Source organism: Opisthocomus hoazin, chromosome 4 (assembly GCF_030867145.1).
Source record: "Opisthocomus hoazin isolate bOpiHoa1 chromosome 4, bOpiHoa1.hap1, whole genome shotgun sequence".
Classification (NCBI taxonomy): Eukaryota; Metazoa; Chordata; class Aves; order Opisthocomiformes; family Opisthocomidae; genus Opisthocomus; species Opisthocomus hoazin.
In genome coordinates this window covers 63,947,703-63,968,621 of record NC_134417.1, presented here as the reverse complement: position 1 = coordinate 63,968,621, position 20,919 = coordinate 63,947,703, and the positions used below count along the sequence as shown (strand labels likewise).

General features: G+C 37.7%; 1 protein-coding gene across 1 annotated transcript in view; it reads right to left on the bottom strand.

Annotated features, from left to right (window-relative positions):
* Window positions 1-20,919, bottom strand: part of THSD7A (thrombospondin type 1 domain containing 7A) — a 314,907-nt gene that overhangs the window by 10,110 nt on the left and 283,878 nt on the right. Inside the window, exons 20-28 of the mRNA XM_075419258.1 lie at window positions 20,231-20,372; window positions 19,614-19,729; window positions 13,477-13,594; window positions 10,781-10,926; window positions 10,172-10,346; window positions 7,875-8,048; window positions 6,751-6,846; window positions 2,659-2,741; window positions 2,114-2,324 (exon numbers count right to left, since the gene is read on the bottom strand). Coding sequence (XP_075275373.1) covers window positions 2,114-2,324; window positions 2,659-2,741; window positions 6,751-6,846; window positions 7,875-8,048; window positions 10,172-10,346; window positions 10,781-10,926; window positions 13,477-13,594; window positions 19,614-19,729; window positions 20,231-20,372 — 1,261 coding nt within the window. The remainder of the gene's footprint in view (window positions 1-2,113; window positions 2,325-2,658; window positions 2,742-6,750; window positions 6,847-7,874; window positions 8,049-10,171; window positions 10,347-10,780; window positions 10,927-13,476; window positions 13,595-19,613; window positions 19,730-20,230; window positions 20,373-20,919) is intronic.

Here is a 20,919-nt window from a genome sequence, read left to right as displayed (position 1 = left end):
TGCAGTCATGCGGACAACTTGTTCAAGACTAATTAATGTAAAAATATTTTAGCTTCATTAATCAACCTAATGAAAATTATAACTTATAATAACTGATCCATTAAAGATGGATTGAACAGTATATTTGACCTGATGTAACCAATGATATGATAATACGAATGAGAGGAATTCAGACCAGTACTGTTAAATGGGTCAGTTTCTTCTCTCCTTGGCTAATTTCCATTAGTAAATGTAAGGGGTTTCGGGTTGTTTTGGGTTTGCTTGTTTTAAAATAGTATTATCACCTTGAAAAAAAAGACTGGCATTACCTTGTGTATGGATTTATTTATTTTTGTCAAAGCAGGGAACTCTGTTAATGAGGTCATTAATATTATGCAACTTTCTGAATTCCCCTGGGCAGATTATTCCTACATATGCAAGAGAATTGGCACCTCAAACTCATCTGTTTTGGGTAATACATCAGTACAGGCACCTGAAGGCGATAGTTTAAATACCTTCCTTTCTGAAACTGCAATAGAATTTGTTGAAGACAGTGAAACAACTATTAAATCTAGACTCAGAAACTGTGAGGAAAGGAATAATTATGCTAGAGTAAATCAAAACCTTTCCAGTAGTTAACCAATCTTAGAATTAAAACAATTATCAGTCTTATCTGAAGTGCAAAATATTCACTTTCTTCCACATTTGCTCATACCTTCACCAAATAAAGTATTAGTTCTTTTGAACACCATTGCTTTTCTCTGAGCTGAGCTGTTTCCTTTCTAACTTGAACTGCTGGAAAATTTGTGAGTTTTCATGAAATCTCTCAACTGTTGCTTGCTCTAAAAACCATATCTGAGCTCACATGAGCACTCAGGATCCTAAATAGTTGAAGGCAACTGTCCGACATTTGCTTATTGTCGGCACTCTGGCTGCTACAACTCACCCTCTGGCATTTTCAGGTGGAGTTAACCAGAATGAGTAAAAGATAATATACTCAGTAAGATGCTAAAGGAGGACCAGAAAAGCTTAATTTTCGTTTTTTATTGTGGATTAAAGTATTAACTAACTAGACCAAAGACCATTTCGTTGCAGGTATCAAATATAGTATCACAGTACAAATCACAGTAAATACTAGTAGGACTAAAGGGATCTAACATAAGTATTTCTAACCCAAACCTGATTTAATCTGCTTATTAAAAGTATCGCTGTAGTTCTCAATTTGCAACATTTTATGGATTATGCATATAAAGATACTGTTTTCAATTTTCAGATTAAAAACATTCATAGAAGATTCAGAAAGAAATGAACAATTTAAGACACAAGTGTGTTAGAATATTTAGCTCTATGTAATTTAAAAGACACTTAAGAAGATAACCAATTGCTCTCTTAATATAATTAACATTTTGGATGAGCATGAAAGTAATTTGTCACTTATAATTTTATTTATCTCAATGCTTAATAGTACCAGGAAATATTTACTGAAACCAATTACATGATGGATTTTATATAAAGAAATTCTGATGGGATAACTCTTGCACGTAAGTCCATGCTCAGCTCTAAAGAACATGGTCCATCATAAAAGCAAACATTGCTATAGAGATTTAGAGCATGTCTATGCTAAACGTAAATAATATGGTTAGGTCTTGTCTAATATGAATTAGTTTAAATATGGATATGGAAGCAAAGCATTAGCATATTTATACCAATGTTTTCCTACAATTTATGTTATGGGTGCAAATTTTAAGCAGCCCTTACCCTCCGCAGTATTCAGTGCTACCTTTTCATTCCTCTGTCAGCAGCATTATTGGTTGAGACAGCATAATGTAATATCCTGGCTTGCAATTTTGCAGCCATCTCCCTTCTAAACTCACATTTCAAATAGCTTCTGTGAATTTTAACAAGTAGAAGGGATTAAAAGGAAATCTTCTGCAACTCAAGATTAAATATATTGATGGAGTAGCTGAGAAAGCCAGGGGTTTGCTTATGTCTCTTCCTTTATTTTCAGTCAGAGCAGATGCCTGTCTTCTTAAATGAACACTTAAGGGTTTTTCTTCCTTGGCATCACAAAAACATAAATGCCAGACCCTGCAGCAGTACTTGTCATTAAGGACTGCTCATTGCATGACTTCACCTGGCCCAAAAGGCTGTAGAAACCAGGTCCTTCCTCGTCCTGACTGGTTACTGGAGGGCTGGGTAGGGTTCACAGCTCGACTGGTTTTCACATCTCCCTTTTTGTCCGCCATGGTGGGGATCACCACCACTGGGATGAGAGTGCACTGTTCGAGTGTGCCATCGGAGGACATAACTTCAGTGTATCCGTCTTCACAACTGCATGTTCTAGTCTGTAGGGAACAAGTGTTTTACACTGTGTAGCAGAAAAACACAGTTTTCTGTAAGCCATAAAGCATAACAACATGGATGATTGGAAGAGAAGACTGTTTTGATGAGTGCTAGCCCAGAAAGTACCTCTTCATATATTTTTATGCAGGTTTGTACCAAATCGAGATTATTCAACATTTAATTGAAAGGTAGACAATGGTCTGAAGTTGATTTTAACAAATTTACAATTAGCAAAATCTCTGAAAATACTTTTTGTTGGCATAATCTTTCTAATGCAGAGAGATGTGTGGGAAGCCCTCACGGGGGTGCTTTATGCTCCAATGCAGTAGCACATACCTCACTGCAGTAAGCGTGGGGTTGACTGCACGGTGGGTTACATGACCTGTCAGCATCTGGTTGGCGCATCACTAAACAGCCCCCTGTAGGACAGAAAATCATATTTTGACAAGGTAATACCTCACCACTCATGAAATTATTGATGTCATTACTTGCTACAGTATGTCATGGATTACAATTTTATTGCTAATTTGAATTTAAGAGTCCTTCCCTTATTCATAGGTCAAAGATAGTTGGTATTAACTATTTTCTTATAGGTAGAGTAAGGAAACAGCACATGTATTTGCATTCATATGCATTTTAGAGAACAAATATTTGGCAAGTGAAACTTTTGTTTTTCCCTTTGTTCCTTTGGTGGATTGCTCAAAAATGAGTTCAAATGTTTTGTTATGCTTTAGGGAAAAGATTTAAAAGTCCTCTAGGGCCCTCCTTATGACTTACATATTAAAACTGTGGCCACAAAGAAAATAAAAGTGTATTTTTTGTTTATATCTTTGCCTGTTACTCTGAAAACAAACTATTCATCCAGTTTATGAATGGATACCTGTTTTCTGCTGCTCCTCAGTGGTCATTTTTACACATGCTATAGCTTTGCCTCTTACGAAGCCACACTTCATCCTAGTCTAAGACAGATTGTTCGGAAGGAAAGAAGTATTATAAGAAAAGCATGTACAGAATGCTATGATATTGATGAAATAGTGGGCTTCATTCTTTTTCCTTTTTTACAGAGTCCTTGTTCTCATTTCTACTGCTTTATGTACAGTGCAGTTATTGTTATGGACCAATACACACAATCAGGCTTTCATTATCATTTCAGCCAGAATGCCTTCAAAATACGTTTAGAACCAGTTTGAATTTACCTGGGTTTCCTTCTAACTTATAGAAGAGGTACATGCTTCATATAGTTTAAAATTTACACTGCTACAGGATGACTTATCTTGCACCTCCCAAATTAATAACATTTTCATACTGGTGTGATATGATGATGAAATCCTGATAGCTGAGGTTGGTCACAACCATAGCATATGCAGTTAGATGTGGTTACGCAGATCCAAGTGTTAATGGGATGGCCAATGAAGAACAAAGAAAACCCTGCTGGTTGCCATAAGTTTTCCCCACCCCCAGAAAGAAAAATTGTACATCCTAGCATACAAATCACATGCCTGTGGGAATCTATGTAATAAAATATGAGTCATCCAAGGAAGCTGCAGAAGGAAAGAGTTGCCTCATCGCCCACGGGAAACAACACCTTCAAGTAAAAAAGAACTATTCAGCATAATAATATTATGCAAGTAAGTAAATAAATAAAGGCTGTAAAATACCAACAGGAGTCATAATAAAAATTTGATAATGTCAATTAAAACACATTATGTTAGAGCCAAATGTGCCACAATAAGGCAGCAAAGAAACACAGTAATCAGAGATATGGGTTGATTCTAGATCAAAATAGGTAATCTCCATATACATCAATCATGTATGTGCATCTATCAGTTTGAGCTCTTAAATACTGTGGTTTATACAAACGACTTTACAAAAAACATTCAAATGTAAATTACAGTCTGGTTCATGACTGCATACTTCACGTAGAGAAGTTCTAGCAGAACACTAAAACACTTTGAAAACTATCAGAGGCATATAAAAAAAATACAGTTATGCATTGCATGCAAACTGATGATTATATTTTCTGGAATTTTCCACCAGTCTTCATTTCAAACTAGAAAGTTATGACAGCTTTAAAACCACGTACAAACAAACTCTGAAAAAAGAAACACACTTTAGGTCTGAGGTTAGTCTGCCTAGAAGGTCCGTCATGAAAAATCTGCCAACACGTATTCATACACTCGTCTTTCCTGGAATTTATCACATAGCTGTATCCAGTCACATCAGAATAAACTACTATTTTAATATGACTGACTGTCATACATACTCTGATTTTAACATCTCAGAGCCATAATCACCAAGATCCTATTTATTTTTAAATCCTGTAGGACCTTTAATTGATAATATCATCTATTGTCCTCAATAAGAATTCTTACTTAGAGTTTTACTTACCATGCAACCATCTTCTCTAGGCAGGAAGCAATCAAGACACATAAATAATGCCCTATTGCACTCGTGGAGATGATGCATTTTAATATTCTTACAGCACAAGGTGGCACTTGCAAAAGAGACTTTGGGCTATTAAGTATTATTTCAAAACCTTGTAAAAGTAATACAGATATTTTATTTCTACTGTTACAACAGCCAGTAGCGGTGGATTCCATCACCAAGAAGTATTGTATTGGTAGCCCATAAATTAGAGCTCCCTTCCTGTGACTGACTTGACAGTGGCTGGCATTGAGGATGTGCTTACAATCTCTGGGATTCTTTTACTGTCACATGGGCTGATATAAAAATTATTTACACAAAAAGTACATAACTCTTAGCTTAAATGAATCCTAATTTTGATAAATAAATGCACATAAATACATAGACATGAAGATTTTCTTGAATTCCAAGACCTCAGTCGTTCTTAATTCATGGTGTTTTGTGGTTTGGTTTGCACAACAAGTAACTAAATCCCACAGCTGTCCACTGAAATATCCTGCTATAGATCTATGCCATTGCAGGGAAGAAATAAACTTGTATTAGCACATTTATTAAATTTGAAATTTTATAATTTTAAGGACATATATGATATATGCATGATCTTATCAAGCTTTGCATCTCTCTCTGTCTCTGTATAGGCACTGAAATGAACTTCAGTACACAGAAATTCTATTAGTTGTAGGGCTTGAAATCTGAAGCCCTAAATTTAGAAGTGTAAAGCCGTCTATGGTAAAAAAAATATAAAATGTAAAACATTCCAGGTCCAGTACAGAAGATAATATTTATATTTACTTTCAGCATTATGTTACGGGTTTGCACAGCAAGGTTTTGGTAGCAGGGGGGCTGTAGGGGTAGATTCTGTGAGAAGCTGTGAGAAGCTTCCCCCATGTCTGATGAAGCCAGTGCCAGCCGGCTCTAAGACAGACCTGCCGCTGCCCAAGGCCCAGCGAATCAGTGACAGTGGTAGCTGCGGTGAGACGGCAGTGAAGAGAGAGGAAGTGAGACGATGTGAAAGAAACAACTCTTCAGACACCAAGGTCAGTGAAGAAGGAGGGGGAAGGAGGTGCTTGAGGTGCTGGAGCAAAGAGTCTTCCCTTGCAGCTCGTGATGAAGACCATGGTGAGGCAGATTGTCCCCCTGCAGTCCATGGAGGTCCACAGTGGAGCAGATCTCCACCTGCAGCCCATGGAAGGGACCCCACGCCAGAGCAGGTGGATGTCTGAAGGAAGCTGTGACCCTGTGGGGAGCCCCGCGCTGGAGCAGCCTGTTCCGTGGAAGGCATCCACACTGGGGTGGAAGAGCTGCAGCCCGTGGGAAAAACTCACATTGGAGAAGTTTGTGGAGAACTGTCTCCTGTGAGAAGGACCTCACGCTGGAGCAGGGGCAGAGTGTGAGGAGTCCTTCTCCTGAGGAGGAAGGAGCAGCAGAGACAATGTGTGATGAACTGACCACAACCTCCATTCCCCATCCCTCTGCGCTGCTCGGGGGGGGGAGGAGGGAAAGAAATGAGATTGACGCGGAGCCCAGGAAGAAGGGAGGTGCGGGGGGAAGGTGTTTTAAGGTCTGGTTTTATTTCTCACTATCCTACTCTGATTTGATTGGTGATAAATTAAACTTTCCTTTTCTCCCCAAGTTCAATCTGTTTTGTCCGTGACAGTAAATGGCGAGTGATCTCTCCCTGTGCTTATCGTGACCCTCAAGCCCTGCATCATATTTCCTCTCCCCTGTCCTGCTGAGAAGGCGGAAATGATAGAGCAGTTTTAGTGGGCACCTGACATTTATCCAGGCCAAACCAAAACACATTACTTGCTGCATAATTCTGGAAAAGAAATTGCATCTCTAATACGCAAAAACATGATGATCAAGACAAGAGCATGTTGACTCATACATCAGGAACATGTGGTTTTAGCAGATTCTTTTTTAAAAAGGTATTTCCATTTGTCGGGAAAAGACATTATCCACCTGTTTGCTACACTTTTGTGTGTATACAAAAAGAGTAGTTACCTGTGACGTTTAAACCATCTGACCTTTGGCACCACACAGTTCGAGAAGATCCCTTCCATGGGCTAGCCATCCACTTGTATTCATAGCACTGGCCATCTACACAGAGAACATTGACTTTTCAAGAAATGTGATGACATGATTTTAGGCTACCACTGACAGCAGCCACACTCATCAGTGGACCATACTCATTATGTTTAACTGCTTTTATGGCTAAATAGGCCACTTCCTCCTTCATCCAGTAACTTAGAAGGGTGCACTGCACACATGCAGACCCCAAGGTCTCCTGCACTCACAGGATACATACAGAATAGATGAGATGTGTCCTAGACATTAACTATAAGTACACACTGCTTATGGAGTAAGCCTAATGTAATGGGTAAAACAGATGTTTCCAATAACCTCATAATGGTTGTGGCCCATCTATTGCGCAAAACTCATTTAGGAGTCAGGTTTCTTTCCTGGTAACATTGAGCTTCAGTCAATGCTCCAGTGAGCATTGACTGCATGTGGCTTCATGCCCCAGCTCTGCTGTACACCTCTCACATGGGTTGAACGTCCATGAAGTCCTTCTGCACCTTATCTCCCTTATAAATATAAAATTCCTTTTTGCCTGATCTGTCTGGCCTCCGAATGGAAAAGAAATGTCTGTACAGGAAATTACTGTAAATTAGAAACTAATTAGAAATTAGATACTTTGTCCAGTACCAGCAGTAAGCATGACTGAGACTTTTTAATGTCATTGTCATGTGATTAACAGCAATTTAAAGGGTAGAAACAAATCTAAATTTGGTTATGTATCAAAACTTAAAGATTTCTTTTTATGAATGTCATCAAGCAGATAAGGCAAATATTTTTTCCTGTATCATAAAATGAAATTTCATTATTAAAAAAGGATCATCAATTTTTCAAAGCTTGTGTTTAAAGTGGTAACGTATGATAGCTAGCATTTGAAAGTTTTTCTGTGTACAGTTGATCTCTAGAAATCAAAAATTTAAGTGCATTTCTACACCTATCAAATCTTTATTTGCATAAATTTGATAACACGAACAGAAAGAAAACAAAACTATTGTTATTCTATATCTTTTTATTACAGGAACTAGCCTTATGTGTATTTTGGTGCTTACCATTGCATGGTCTTGTTTCCAAAGCCTGTTCTGGACAGAGATGTTGATTCTCTAATTCCTGAATGATCACTGCCCGAGATCGGACTTGAATTCCTCCGAAGCCGAGATCCTCACCATTAACACAGGTTAGCTGACAAAGGCTCCATTCTGACCACTCTCTCAGGTAACAGTCCCCTGTCAAATAGCAATTTCATAAGATGAATGATCATGATATGTGAAGTGGTTTTTGCACTGAATATGTCTTAGAAAAAAATGTCCAAATCCAATTTCGTAATTTTCCCTCTTTATAGTTTCTTTCCTTCCTCTTTTTAAATGTGACTCATATTTAAGAGAAGATAATGTTTTGACACTCTCTGAATATCTGTGCAGCAGAAAATCGTGATAAAAAGATTATACAAAAGCTTATTTATCCTAAAACAGGGTAGTTTCCTGTAGTAGTCCCATAATATCACTCTTCTTTCGAATTTCTGAGCAGCATTACACCTAGTGTCTAGATTTTTGTAAATTTTAGGGTATTGTGCACTGTATGCCTTATGACAAATTTATATATCTTGTTCACAATTCTTCTTTCATCTTAGAAAGAGAAAACATTGTCTAATTATAAAAAGATTAATTGTTGCTTCTCCTCATGCAGAATTTCTCTAAACAGAGAGTAGAAGCAACTGCTGGAACATTCTTTGCAAGAAAGGGAAATGAGAAGGTGATTAAAAAAGTCTGCTCTGGCTATTTCACGTTAGGATAATAGAGATTTGTAGAATATTATCTTATAGTGAAAAACTGAAAAATAAAATTATACTAACGACACTTATTAGCATGATTGGCTAAAGAACATTTAAGGAAGATCTGAAGCCCAACACAAAAAGACCATTTTGTTAAAACCGCAGTAGAAAATGGGACTAGACTGTGCACTGACTCATAAATAAAGCTCTTAGTTCTCATTATTTCAGTGAAAGAGCTATTAAAAATTCATGCTACCTTGCATTATACTGATGACAGATATAATCAGTACTGTGTTGACCAGATGCCTGATTAATGAAGGAATTTTATTTGCCAACGTTAGGAAAGCATGCAAAGAAATGAATAATTGAAGAACTGATGTATACGTAATAGGAAAACAAGTAGTGATTTTTGGAAACATTAGTTGGAGCGTATCATTAGCACATCCCCACAGGGCAGTTATTCTTGCTGGCTAAACATGAGATTGTTGAAGCACAGGTTCCTGCTCAGCAAAATTTTAAAAGCGAGCAGTAAACAGATATATTTTTTTGTTATAAATTCGACTAACAAGAAAACATAACTACGAGCTTTTTATTCTTCCAGTTTGCATTTAATAAGTAAAAATATGTGAAAATCATGCCATTGGAATGCTGTGCACAAAGCAGTGATGGAAGTCTCTCTGTTTATGACTATTTTCCATCTATTGAGGTAACATTACCTTCAGTCTGATCTGAAATGAACTGGAAAAAAATTCTGAGAAAGAGAAGAGTTGCAAGACAACAAAAAGAGTACTGGTATGAAATGATAGCTACATTAGAAAGGAAGGACCTAATCACTACTTGTGAAGACACATCACTAATGACTCTACTAAACAACAGCAATACACTTCAAATTCTACAAAGAAGTGTTTGAAATGAACTGGAGGGGTTTTACTGGAAATTAAACAGCTGTTACAGGCTCTTAATCCTTCTCAGTATGAGGGTCATGGACCTGATCATTTACAAGAGCTCCTTTGAAATCAGTCTACAAGGGCAATGATAGTGCATGTCACATCCAGTGAGTTAAACAGCTAGAAACACTCACATTTTCTCAGAGATCAACATATTAGTTTCATTTGGAATAGCCCCTTTAAACAAAAAAAAAAAGAATCCCTCGCTTTGCTTCCTTTGACACCCATAAAAGGCATCAAGTTCTTAGCCACTGTTAAAAGTATTAATAAAGCTGTTAGGTGATCTAAGCACTTAAAGCAAATATTTAGCTGTACACCAACACTCTTTCTTATAAAGTTAAACAGAGGTTTTATTTCAAAAGATTTTGTGAAAAAATATATTCTTATTAGGTACAATCTGTGACTGAGACATGTCTTTTATAAAATTTAAAACATGGTATTTTTCCTAATTGATTCATTGACATGAAGCCACTACTGGAAAGTAACACTGTTAGGTCATTTGATGGATGAATCCAATCAGTAGAGCATGTGAAAAAGAGTTAATTACCTGTGGCTAATGCTAGGCACTGATAACTGTAATGATAGCCAACCAGTCTTGAAATGCAAACATTTATTTGAATAGCTTTGTTACCTGGACAAGGGACAGTGCAGGTTTCCTCAAGTATCATCTTCTTATTACCGTCTATAATAGGTTCTATTTCTCCACAGAATTCCTCATCTACTACTTTGCCAACATCTTCAGCGGAGCCATCAAAAACCACACAGGAAATGTTCCTCACTCGTGTTCCCTCCCCACATTGAGCATCCTGGGGAAGGAGGACATACATGGATGCTGGACAGAGGAAAGTGTCAAAAGACTAGATCTGAACTGTATGTCACTTTGTCTCCTACTATTTTTTGCTTAACTACTTATCCATTCCAGTAGGGGAAGAAAAAAAAAAGACACTGTCCTTTACTTCTGAAACCAACCAATCAACCGACCAAAAATTCTTCTAGCTGCTACCACTGTTTCTTAAAGTATGGAGCTAATTATGCCTTTGAATTGAAACCAAAGTAGTACCTCAAGTGGAGACCTCTTCTAGGATTCCAATCTATTTCTACAGATTTTCTTTTACAATGCAGGGATTTCAATTAACAGGAAAGATGCTGTTTACAGTGTTACAAAGCAGGCATCTGAGCATATCACAAATAAGCTTAGATATACAAGCTCTGTAACTTCAAAGTCCCATACAGCTTTTACCTCTACTTTGCACGCAGACCATTGACCGTATTTCCATCGATAACAAGGTTTTACTGGACAGGGTTTGAACTGCTCCATCTGAGAAGGACAAGGCCTCCCATCACCCTGAAATGGCTGGTTTATGGTCCTTCTTCTGATCATTTTTCCTGTAAATAAGAAACAGTGATATAACTAACAACAAAGTGGTTAGACTGATTTACTCCTCAGGACAGTTCTATTTTGGTGAAAAGTGGTGTGTTTGAATAAAGTAATGTTTTTCACATTTCACAAAGTGGATTGTAAAGCAGATCTGTTGGCTCTTGTCTGTTATACGGATATTTTCCGAGTCAGACACTTTGTTTTCTATCATTTTTTTGTCCTGCAAGAAGTGCAGAAGGATGTCTGATGAGGATTTCAGATTGTTTCTGTAACAGCAAAAATAAAGTAGTAATTTCCTAGTTCAGAAGCCTGGGGAAAAATACTCTTTCTGATCGTGACAATATGTTCATGGCACTTCAGTGGAGATTTCAGTTCCTCATCTGGAGTTTGCTGCTAGAAGAGATCAACATGTTGTATTCTTCCCTGAGTTAATACAGAAACACATCTCCCATGATTGTCTGATTCCAGCAACCAGGAACTGCTTGCAGCTTGCCCTCACTGTCTGTCTGGATAATGTGACATGCAGATTTTGCAGAATATGAAGGATTCTTCACTCAGGCCCAAAGAAAATTAAAATAAAATAGGCTTATACAAAATAAAACTTCTCTTCAACCATGAGTAACACGCTACCTGGCATCTCTGAGATACAGATTATATTTCAAATACTTATATAAACAGAAAACGGAAGACATTCTTACCCTTTTGACAACTCTTGCTTTTTTCCTCTTGCAGTGGACATTAGACCATTATGCTTCATTACAGAGGGGTCATGTGATGTAACCAAAAAACTTATTATGTGCCAGAAGCAGTTGTAAAGTGGCTGCTAGAGTTGGCACCTCACAAAAGTTTCCACAAAACCAACACAGCTGTTATATTTTAATCTATATACAGATAAATATATGAAAGAAGTCTGAAATAAGATGTATATAAATTTGTATACTGAGGCTTATAATAAACTAAGGCATTACATAGATTTACCTACACCCCGTGTTAGCTGGCCAAAACAATTCACCTTAAATTCCATATTTCAATCTGATGCATTTGGAATTGAACACCCTAATGATCATGACATGAATCTTTTGCTGAGAGCAAGCTACACAAGCCATGATGCAGCAGCAGAACTGTATCAGTCTCCCAGACAGCTGTGTTCACTGCAGCTAGCTAGAAAGATGTTTGCCAAGTGGAGCCTCACCATTCTTAGATTCACAGCTGCTCCAACTGAGATGTCACAGGAGAAAAAAGATTTTCTTGAAAAGTACTGGAGATAAAGCCCCAAAGAACAGCAACAAGCAGAATTCTTACATAAATAATTCTTCCACTTATAGTTCTTCCTCAACTGTATGAGTATTTGCATGGATGTACAAGAGTGACCCCCAGCTTTGTGGTCGCTGGGTTTAATAGATGGTTATCATCATTGAAAGACAGCAGTTACTTCCAACTTTCTGCCTTACAAAAAAATTACAGCTTCAAGACTTACCTGTGAGGTTGCCATCATCTGTTAAAAACACTGAAAATTTAAAAACTGTTTTACGTTACTATTTAAAATAAATTTTGTCACTTCTACAAATAAATTCTACACTTGGAAAGCACAGGGATTTCGGATAGTGATGCACCTTCACGTTTTGAAAAAGCATAGAAACCATATTCTCATTCAGAAAAATATCAGGTCAACTGTTCAGGTCTTGTATAAAAACAGAAGCTTGTAAAAGAAAATCTGGCAACATTTTTAAGCCTTCAATAGAGTTGTTTGTTCAATTCTCACTCTATAAGGATTATTTTGAATATAAAGTGTAGATTATTTGAATGTAGAAGTCATGCTTTGAGGCGTAATGTCAAGAACTGAAACATTATTACATTATTAGGTACTGCAGTATGAAATTATTAAATGTTATCATTAAAAAATCCATAGGTCTTTCTGTTAGGATCCTGAGGTGGCCAGAGCTTTCAGATGTTTATGCCTAGACCTTTTCCCCCATGGTGCACTCTCCAAGGAACACAAAACTATGGTGGCTAGCAACATTTTGGAAAAAAAAAAATAATGTGTTCACAGTGAAAGTAGCTTGTCCCCCCCGCCCGTGTTCTGTGTTTAAAAATATGGAATTCTGTGGTGAGTAAATTTGTTGGTTTCAGTCACTGTGCTCTTAACAAGTTTAGTTATTCTAAACTCGCCACTCATGAAACTTCAGACGAAATCCCTCCCTCCTCTTCCTCCCCCCACCAGCTGAAAAATATTCACATCAGTGTTTATTTTTGTCTCCATGTATCATTCATCGTATCTCACTTAGTTCCTGTAGTTGAAAACTATTCTGGGCCAAATTCTCATGATCTTAAGTGAGTATAGTCTCGGACAAGCATATTATTCCCATGAATAAGGCTGATTTAGATGCCAGTCACTCTCCCTAGCTAGCTACATTGTCTACTTCTGTGAAGAGATATTATTGTTTTTATTAAAGAAAAAAAATAAATAAAAAAAAAGGAAAAAAAGAAAAAAAAAAAACAGGGAAAAAAAAGGCAAAAAGAGAAAGCTCAGTATTTAAAATATAAAGGTACATACTGACCTGTAAGGCCACATGTTTGAGAGCACTCAGACCAAGGGGACCAGTCAGACAGCTGACAGTTCACAGGACATTCCACTACACAGGACATATTCATTTGCCATGTCTTCTCCAAACCAAGCTAAAAGAAAATATTTAACAGTCAGCACGTAACACCCAGTCTGTGTCACTGGTGGAGGGTATGCATTTGGACACGGTGAATCTGAGACAACTAAAGTTTTAAGCAAGCATGAAGTCATTACTAAATAAAAAGTAAAGCAGTTCGGATGAGTAAAAACCTCCCATCAAGACTGTCCTAATGCTGATTTTTAAATACATACTTAAATGCTATTTTTGTCAATTATTTTCTAAATTAGAGCCTATAAATGGAGGGCTTCAGCTCTACAGTATTACTTTACACAACAGGTAAAGGATGAAGTAATTTGTGAAGTATCAGTATTTTGAAATAGGAATATAAAAATACTGAACTATGAACAGCTATTAACAGCTGAATTCAAGTGATGCTAGGAGCCAGCTTCAAAACTAACAAAAGGAGGAGGATGAACATGCATTGGATAGTAAGTTTAGAGCTGAAGAGAGACTGAACAAGTTAATGGAAGAGAAACCTGAAGGTTTAAACACACAGGAACCACAGGGGGCAAATGCAGTCCAAGAGCTGAAAACAGGTAGAGGCTACGAGAGCAGTAGATGGAAACTCGTGTATGTCTGTCCTCCTTACTCTTCCTTAGGCATCTGCTTACGCCTCTCTCATTTTTTTTCCTAATGTGGTGTGTAAGTTTATTGTATATATTATGCCATCCATACTATTGTATGGAAAAATATTGACCTGATAATGATTTGTTCTAAATAAAATATAGCTTTGCATGTTTGTCTGAAAAGCTTTGCAAAAAGTAGAATCCTCCAACACTCCTAAAGTAAAAGCTGCCAATGCTGGAGGAGTATGAGAGAAGGGGACACAGAAAATACATCCTGTACTGAGCTTTTTCGTGGGCAGGAGTCAGCCTAACCCTAACAAATGTTGGAACCTCCACAGGGAAGGCAGAGTATTATGGCCATGCTTGCAGACAGCACAGTGGCTATGTGGTACTTTGGTCTGATCCTGTAAAGCCCATTCTATTCTTATAAACTCCCATGCTCCAGATATTCCTCATCCAAGAAAGAAAAGAAATATTCTCACTAACCGACATGAGAATATATGATGCAAGATGGAATACAATTGATGGCAAAAATATTAGCAAGACAATAATAATCCCTGCACCCTTACAGCTTCAGAATGAGTTAAAAGGATAGGTCAATGATAAGTGTGTATGATATGAAACGTGCAAGAAAATTATTCCTGTCAATATCAACACATCTGTAGCTTCCCAGCATAAAGGACTGTCCTCTTCATTGGCCCTCACCAGTGGACCTTAGTCATCATTGAGGCCTTTCAGAATCCCAGGAGGCTGTGGATATCTTTAAGTAGATAAAAACCCCACATAGTTTAAAAAAAACAAAGCAAACTAGACAATTCAAAACCTATTAATTTTAACAATTGGAAAGGTTAATGACATAAACCCAGCAGTTAAAGACTTTAAAAAGGAAATAAAAACACTATTTCCTATTAAATGCAAGCATAGAGCAATAATCAGGCAGAACATTAACACGTCCTCCATAAATAAACTACCACAAGTACTGGAAATGTCTAACCCTGACAGACTCACCAAGTCTTAAATTTGCATTTGCAGTACCATTTATTGAGACAAATGAGGTTTTAGACCTCTGTTTCGCAGATCAAAGAATGAGCTCTTGGCTTTTCTCTGTGGTACAGCGTAACCCTGATTGTCCATCTATCACACACAGACAACACCTGAAACCTTTGGATAATCTGGAATTTGGATAATTAGGAAACTTGAGAACCGTCTTTGAAGTCTATATTTGGGTCATATCTTCTGAGCAAAGGCTTTAAAGCCTGCTGAATTGATTCCTGCCAATTATAGAAACACAACTGCTCTCTTTCAAGACTGGCCATTCTCAGCTGGACTTTGGCAGCTAGAGAAGGAAAAGCCTAAGAGAGTTATTAAAGGCGAAGAGGAGAAAGCTGAAGGCCAGATTACCCACAGCAATCTGCCGTTTGCATGTCTTAGATACTGAGGTGCTGCTGAAATAGATTTGAGGAACAACTGGTCGGCTGCAATTTGATATTGACCACGTATTTTTTTCTCTTCCCTCACCTTCCTTCAAATGACGAGCTGGAATTCACCTTGCAGAGCTGAGAAAACATTTGGAAAAGTGTTCAGTAGCTCCCTCACCCAAAAGAATCTCTGTTCTGGATGAGTTGTGGTTTCTGATTTGAGAATAGCAGGTACTGGAAGAGTTACACTGAAAGCTACCGCTGAGCGCCCTGTACAGTAGGCTGCCAGACCAGCATGCTCTATAAACCCCGTGATCCACAAAAAGTATCTGTATTTGTTTATAGGAATGTTTGGCACTGCAGATTAACCTCTGCTGGAGGTTAATCACATAATCTGACAAGCAGACTATTTGCCAATAAAACAGAAAAGTTTGCTTTCTAATGCAGACAAAATTGCTGGTTTCTAGGCTTTTCTGATCTTTAATTGAAGGTAAATGAATAAGAATAAGCCCATAAACATGAATATGACCAGGACCAGCTTGCTCTAGGTGATTTTGTTTTCAAATACTCAGGGAAGCGACAAGCCAAATTCTTGTGATGTGCTAATTTTGTAGAGTTAGAGATCAAGTAATCCAGTATTACTGTGCCTTGAGAGTTTGAAGGGAACCATGTTAACATAACTAGGACTTGGAAATAAGCTCTAGAAATTAATTTATCCTGGCAGTAATCAGGATGACTGGGTTGCTTCTTTAGCTGATTGACTGAAACAAACACAAGATCATATGGACATATTAGGGAACCAGAATACAGGCGCTCAGAAGAAATGTTAGTATTTGACTACGCTGATGCTCATACCTGGAGATGGGGATAGTCAGAAGACAGTATGTATGGGATGTTTTATATATGGCTTTTATTAGTTTCTTGAGCCACACATTATATAGGAACTCAGACATTGCAATCAGGAGTGTTCATTTCTTAGGGATTAGGATAGATTTAGCTATTCTGATCTCTCTTCTTTGCATATAATAATAAGAATCATAATTCTGTTAATGTATCTACACATAAATTTAACAAAACTTTTGTTTTATCACATATCTAGTATAAGATTTTATGATAGCCCAGGGGAAATTCCATTAGCTAAGTCATTACAAAATTATTTCATCTTTCTCTTATCATCAATTTTCTAACCATATGCACCTTATTATGAAGTTCACTTAATATTTCTCCACTGCCCTTATAATACAAAAACACAGCAAAAAAACCCACCCTGAAGGATCATCTGTGATTAGATTGGTAAGAAGTGCATAGTATGTATTCACATTTTGATAATTTCTTGAATACTCTCATGACCCGGAAGGTCACAGAGTTGGCTTTTACGTCTTTAGAGTGAGGTGTCTAGTAAGATCTGAACAGCTTGGCTTTCTTCTTAATCAGGTTAACAGGTTTTACTCCTCACAGTTATTGGATCTGCTTTTGACCTTGTTGTACCACTGCTTACACATTCATAATTCAACAAATAGTCTTAACAGTATGAGTGGGGAGTGGAACAGAGCTTTCTACAGGAAGATGTATCTCTATCTGGTCTAGCAAATCAAAAGGGCAAATAAGACTGTATCACACTGGTTGCTGATAAAGCCAAGACCCCACTGCAATGATGTCTATTGGCCAGTCACTGACAGCAAGTAGCTTTTGAGATATTATCCTGCCCTAATTATCTCTCTCAGTAATAAGCTTTCATTTTTTAAAAGCAGGAAAACTCCAGAGGTTTTCTCCAATGAGATTTCAGTGTAAAATGTAATCATTTGTTCTAAATGTTGATTGAAATCTTTGGTTAACAACAGGAATAATTTCTTGGCTTTATGGTAAAAGAAATATACTTCCCCTTAAAATCTAGTAAAGCATATTTTTTTCTATTGAAATATTCATGTGGATGGATATTTTATATCATGTCTTGGTATGAATTAATCAATATTGTAGTCTCTTACAAATAACCCAAGAGCCATTTTTTTTTTTTTTCTTTTAACGCATTAAAACATTAACAGAATGCATTAATGCATTCCTGTATTAACTTCACAGAAACTTGTTGGTAGGTAGCCAGATCCTGTGTTTTTCCCTGAGACATAAATGATCAAATTATTAGATTTGCTTATAAACCCAAGGGCTACATGTAAAGGAGGAACTTGGGACAAAAGTAGGGTGCCAGCCTCAGCTGAAACCTCCTGCCTTTTGATAGAAGGGATAATAAGAAACGTGAAACTTTAACAAAGTAGCTTTAATTATATTTTCTAGTTGTTAGTAGCTTTTATTATTCCATTTTGTATTCTTGCATGCGTAATAATCCAGTGCTGTGACTGCTGAGAACTGCGGCGTGTAAGCTACAAGCCCTCAAAAGAAAAGTAGGGATTGATTCCTGGGAATGTAGTGAATGTAAAAGAAGTAGTGGATATAGATAGAAGTTATAACTTTAGGTCATCAGAATCATTGCACACAGATTAATTAAAACCAAAGTAAGTTTTGGTTCTTTGTTAATAATCGGGAAGCTTGTAAGATAAGAGGCTCCTGAATAAACCCACTTAGACAGCTTGGCCTTGGGAGAGCAAATGCGCAGAACCATGAAGATAAGGAGGCACCAAGATGACCAGAAGACTGGAACAAAACAATCTTGAAGGACACAGTATACGTGATCTCAGAACTGAGTTTGGGCAGAAAGAAAGGTCAGCCAGCAGACACCGTGAAGAACCCTGACGACCAGCTGGAGGTGCGAACAGACAAGCATGAAAGACATTAACATATGCTAAATAGTTCTCGGAAAAGCCATGAATATGTTAAGCATTTCTCAGAAATATAATGAATATGCATATCGTGATTGTATTTAACCTGAAATGAAAGGGTGTTTGGCGAACATGTTTGGAGGAGAGATCCCCGTGTGCCCGGTGCCGTAATAAAGGATACCTGCTTAACAGTATACATTGTACTGTTAGGTTATTACTGGATCTTCAAATCAATTTGCTAAGAACTTTTGGGTTCAGAAATGTCAGAGGGGGTTGGAGAAGCCCAAGAAGGTCAGAGATACCATTGCAAAACTATAGATCAAGGTACATGCTGGTTTCCTGACTCCCTCCACTCCTGAAGAGACTCTTCTCAATGGGCACATCCTGAAGAGCAGCTGTTAGCCAGGAAGGTCCAACAGAAAAGCTGTTGGTATCAAAGCTGCTGTGGAGCCCACTCCACCTTAGCCCCCCATTGCACGTGGTTTTGTTTCTGATGTTAAGGTGGTGGGGGAACAGCAGCTGAAACAAGTTCAGATAATTTCCCTCAGAAATGCATGTAGGATTGCCCTTAATGCAACACTTGTGTTGTCTTCCCATTTTCCTTCCCATTACTATCTCCATGCAATTGAAAACATTAAGGCCAGCACAAAAAATACTAGGAAACCAGTACTGTCAAATTTGAAGTTAGTTTGAACATTTAAAAAGTGGCTCCTTCAGAATTTAAGGGCTTGTGTTTGCTGGTTAGTTTTCCATATATGTTTCTATTAATATTTCACTTATTCTGCACATTTTTTCACACTGGCTTGGGTATCTTTTGCATTGCACAGCTGGATACAAGAAGTTAGTATTCAGCCCAGCTGCAGAATGGCACGTGAGAAATATTTTCCAACACATTGAGTAAATGATTGATACTGGCAGCTGTCCAAGGCTCTATGCAGGAATTGTATCAAATTAGAATGATGATTAGTGTTCTGATTAAGATTTATTACCTTTATTCTACTTTATTAATTTTTTTTTCTAAGTCATTTCCTTCAGGACATAATAATTAGCATACATTCACAGAGGCACTTAAAAGTAACCGAAGGAAATAGTATAAAAATCACTGTTGATGGCACAGTTCATTTCAGAGGTACTTAAAAATCCATGAATAGTGTTGCAAAACATCTGGTGAGGATGGGTTACACACCATATTGCTCAGTTGGCTCAGCATTAATTAGCACCTTTAGAAGGGAGCTTACTCACAGGTACCCACTCACCTCTTCACAGTACTTCAGGTCAACCGATTTGCCATCACTGCGCACACAATCGAGCATCCGTGTTTTGATACCGTTACCACAGACAGCCTTCTCGCTGAGCTGACACGTGCTCCAGTCTGGAAACAAGGAATTCATTAGTGTAGCAGACATTTTAGACAAAACCCATAATGATCCAGTCTCTCTTCTAATTCTGATGGCCTAAAATAATCTTCACAAGCAACTTGTACACATGTAAAGGCTCATGAAGCCCAGCTGCTACACATTTATGGAAACAGTCACTGTTACTGCAAATAGTCAGTGCCATGATGCCTTCCTGAAAAGTTCATATTCGGTTTCACCTGCTTGAATTTTGAACAAATTACAAATGATCATAGAAATAAACTTCCTGGAGCTATTAACATGCACGCTACACCCAAGTTGCAATGTCTTCAGTAATATTTTATCTGGATTAAACAGCCTGAATCAGTTTTCAGTACAAGCTCCACAGCTTAAGAACAGATATCCACAGATCTCTTCTCTCCACAGACAAGAACACAAAGCTGAAAAATCTGCCCTGTAAGGCGAATGGAACTAAGCCATAGTCCCAAGCTGTCACTGGATCATAGTACCACAAATACCTGTCACATTGTAGTCATAGTGGTAGCAGTTCTTGTTCAAAGTGCAGACTTCTGTCTCGGTGGCAGCAGGACAAGACTTTCCATCATCTGGTTGTCTCAGGGATTCAGCTGACCTTTCACGGACACTACTTCCATTGCATGGCTTGAAAGGGAGATTGGAAACAGCTTTGATATTTCAGCATCCTGACGTCTTTTCATGCAATATTATAACAACCTTTCAAGCAACCTCTTCACAGAATGCAAATGTAAAATAACAGGCTCACGCTGTTGCCTAAGAGAAACCATCTCCTTGTTATTTCAGAGAGAATCTAGTCTGCTGTTTCACTTTGTTAGTGTCCAAGATGAAATATCTTCTAACTTGCTAAAACCCTGATACTTTCCTAACTAGTTAACATTTCAGTACTAGGACTTTGAAACCATTTCCTTCATAAACTGGATATTCAGATGCTCACTTTCCAAACACCATACTATAGTGCACCAGAGACCAAATACTCAGAGGTCCTGAAATATTTTTTTATCTTTGGGTTTTTTTTGACATTTGGTTTGGGTTTTTTTGACATTTCTTTTTGTGATTGGTGGCAGGAAGGGGAGAAGAGACCCAAAATTATCTTTCCATGCTCAGCCTTGATCTACAGACTTTTCACAAGATACTGACATTTTTAGTGCAGCGACTGCACTGCTATGGAAAA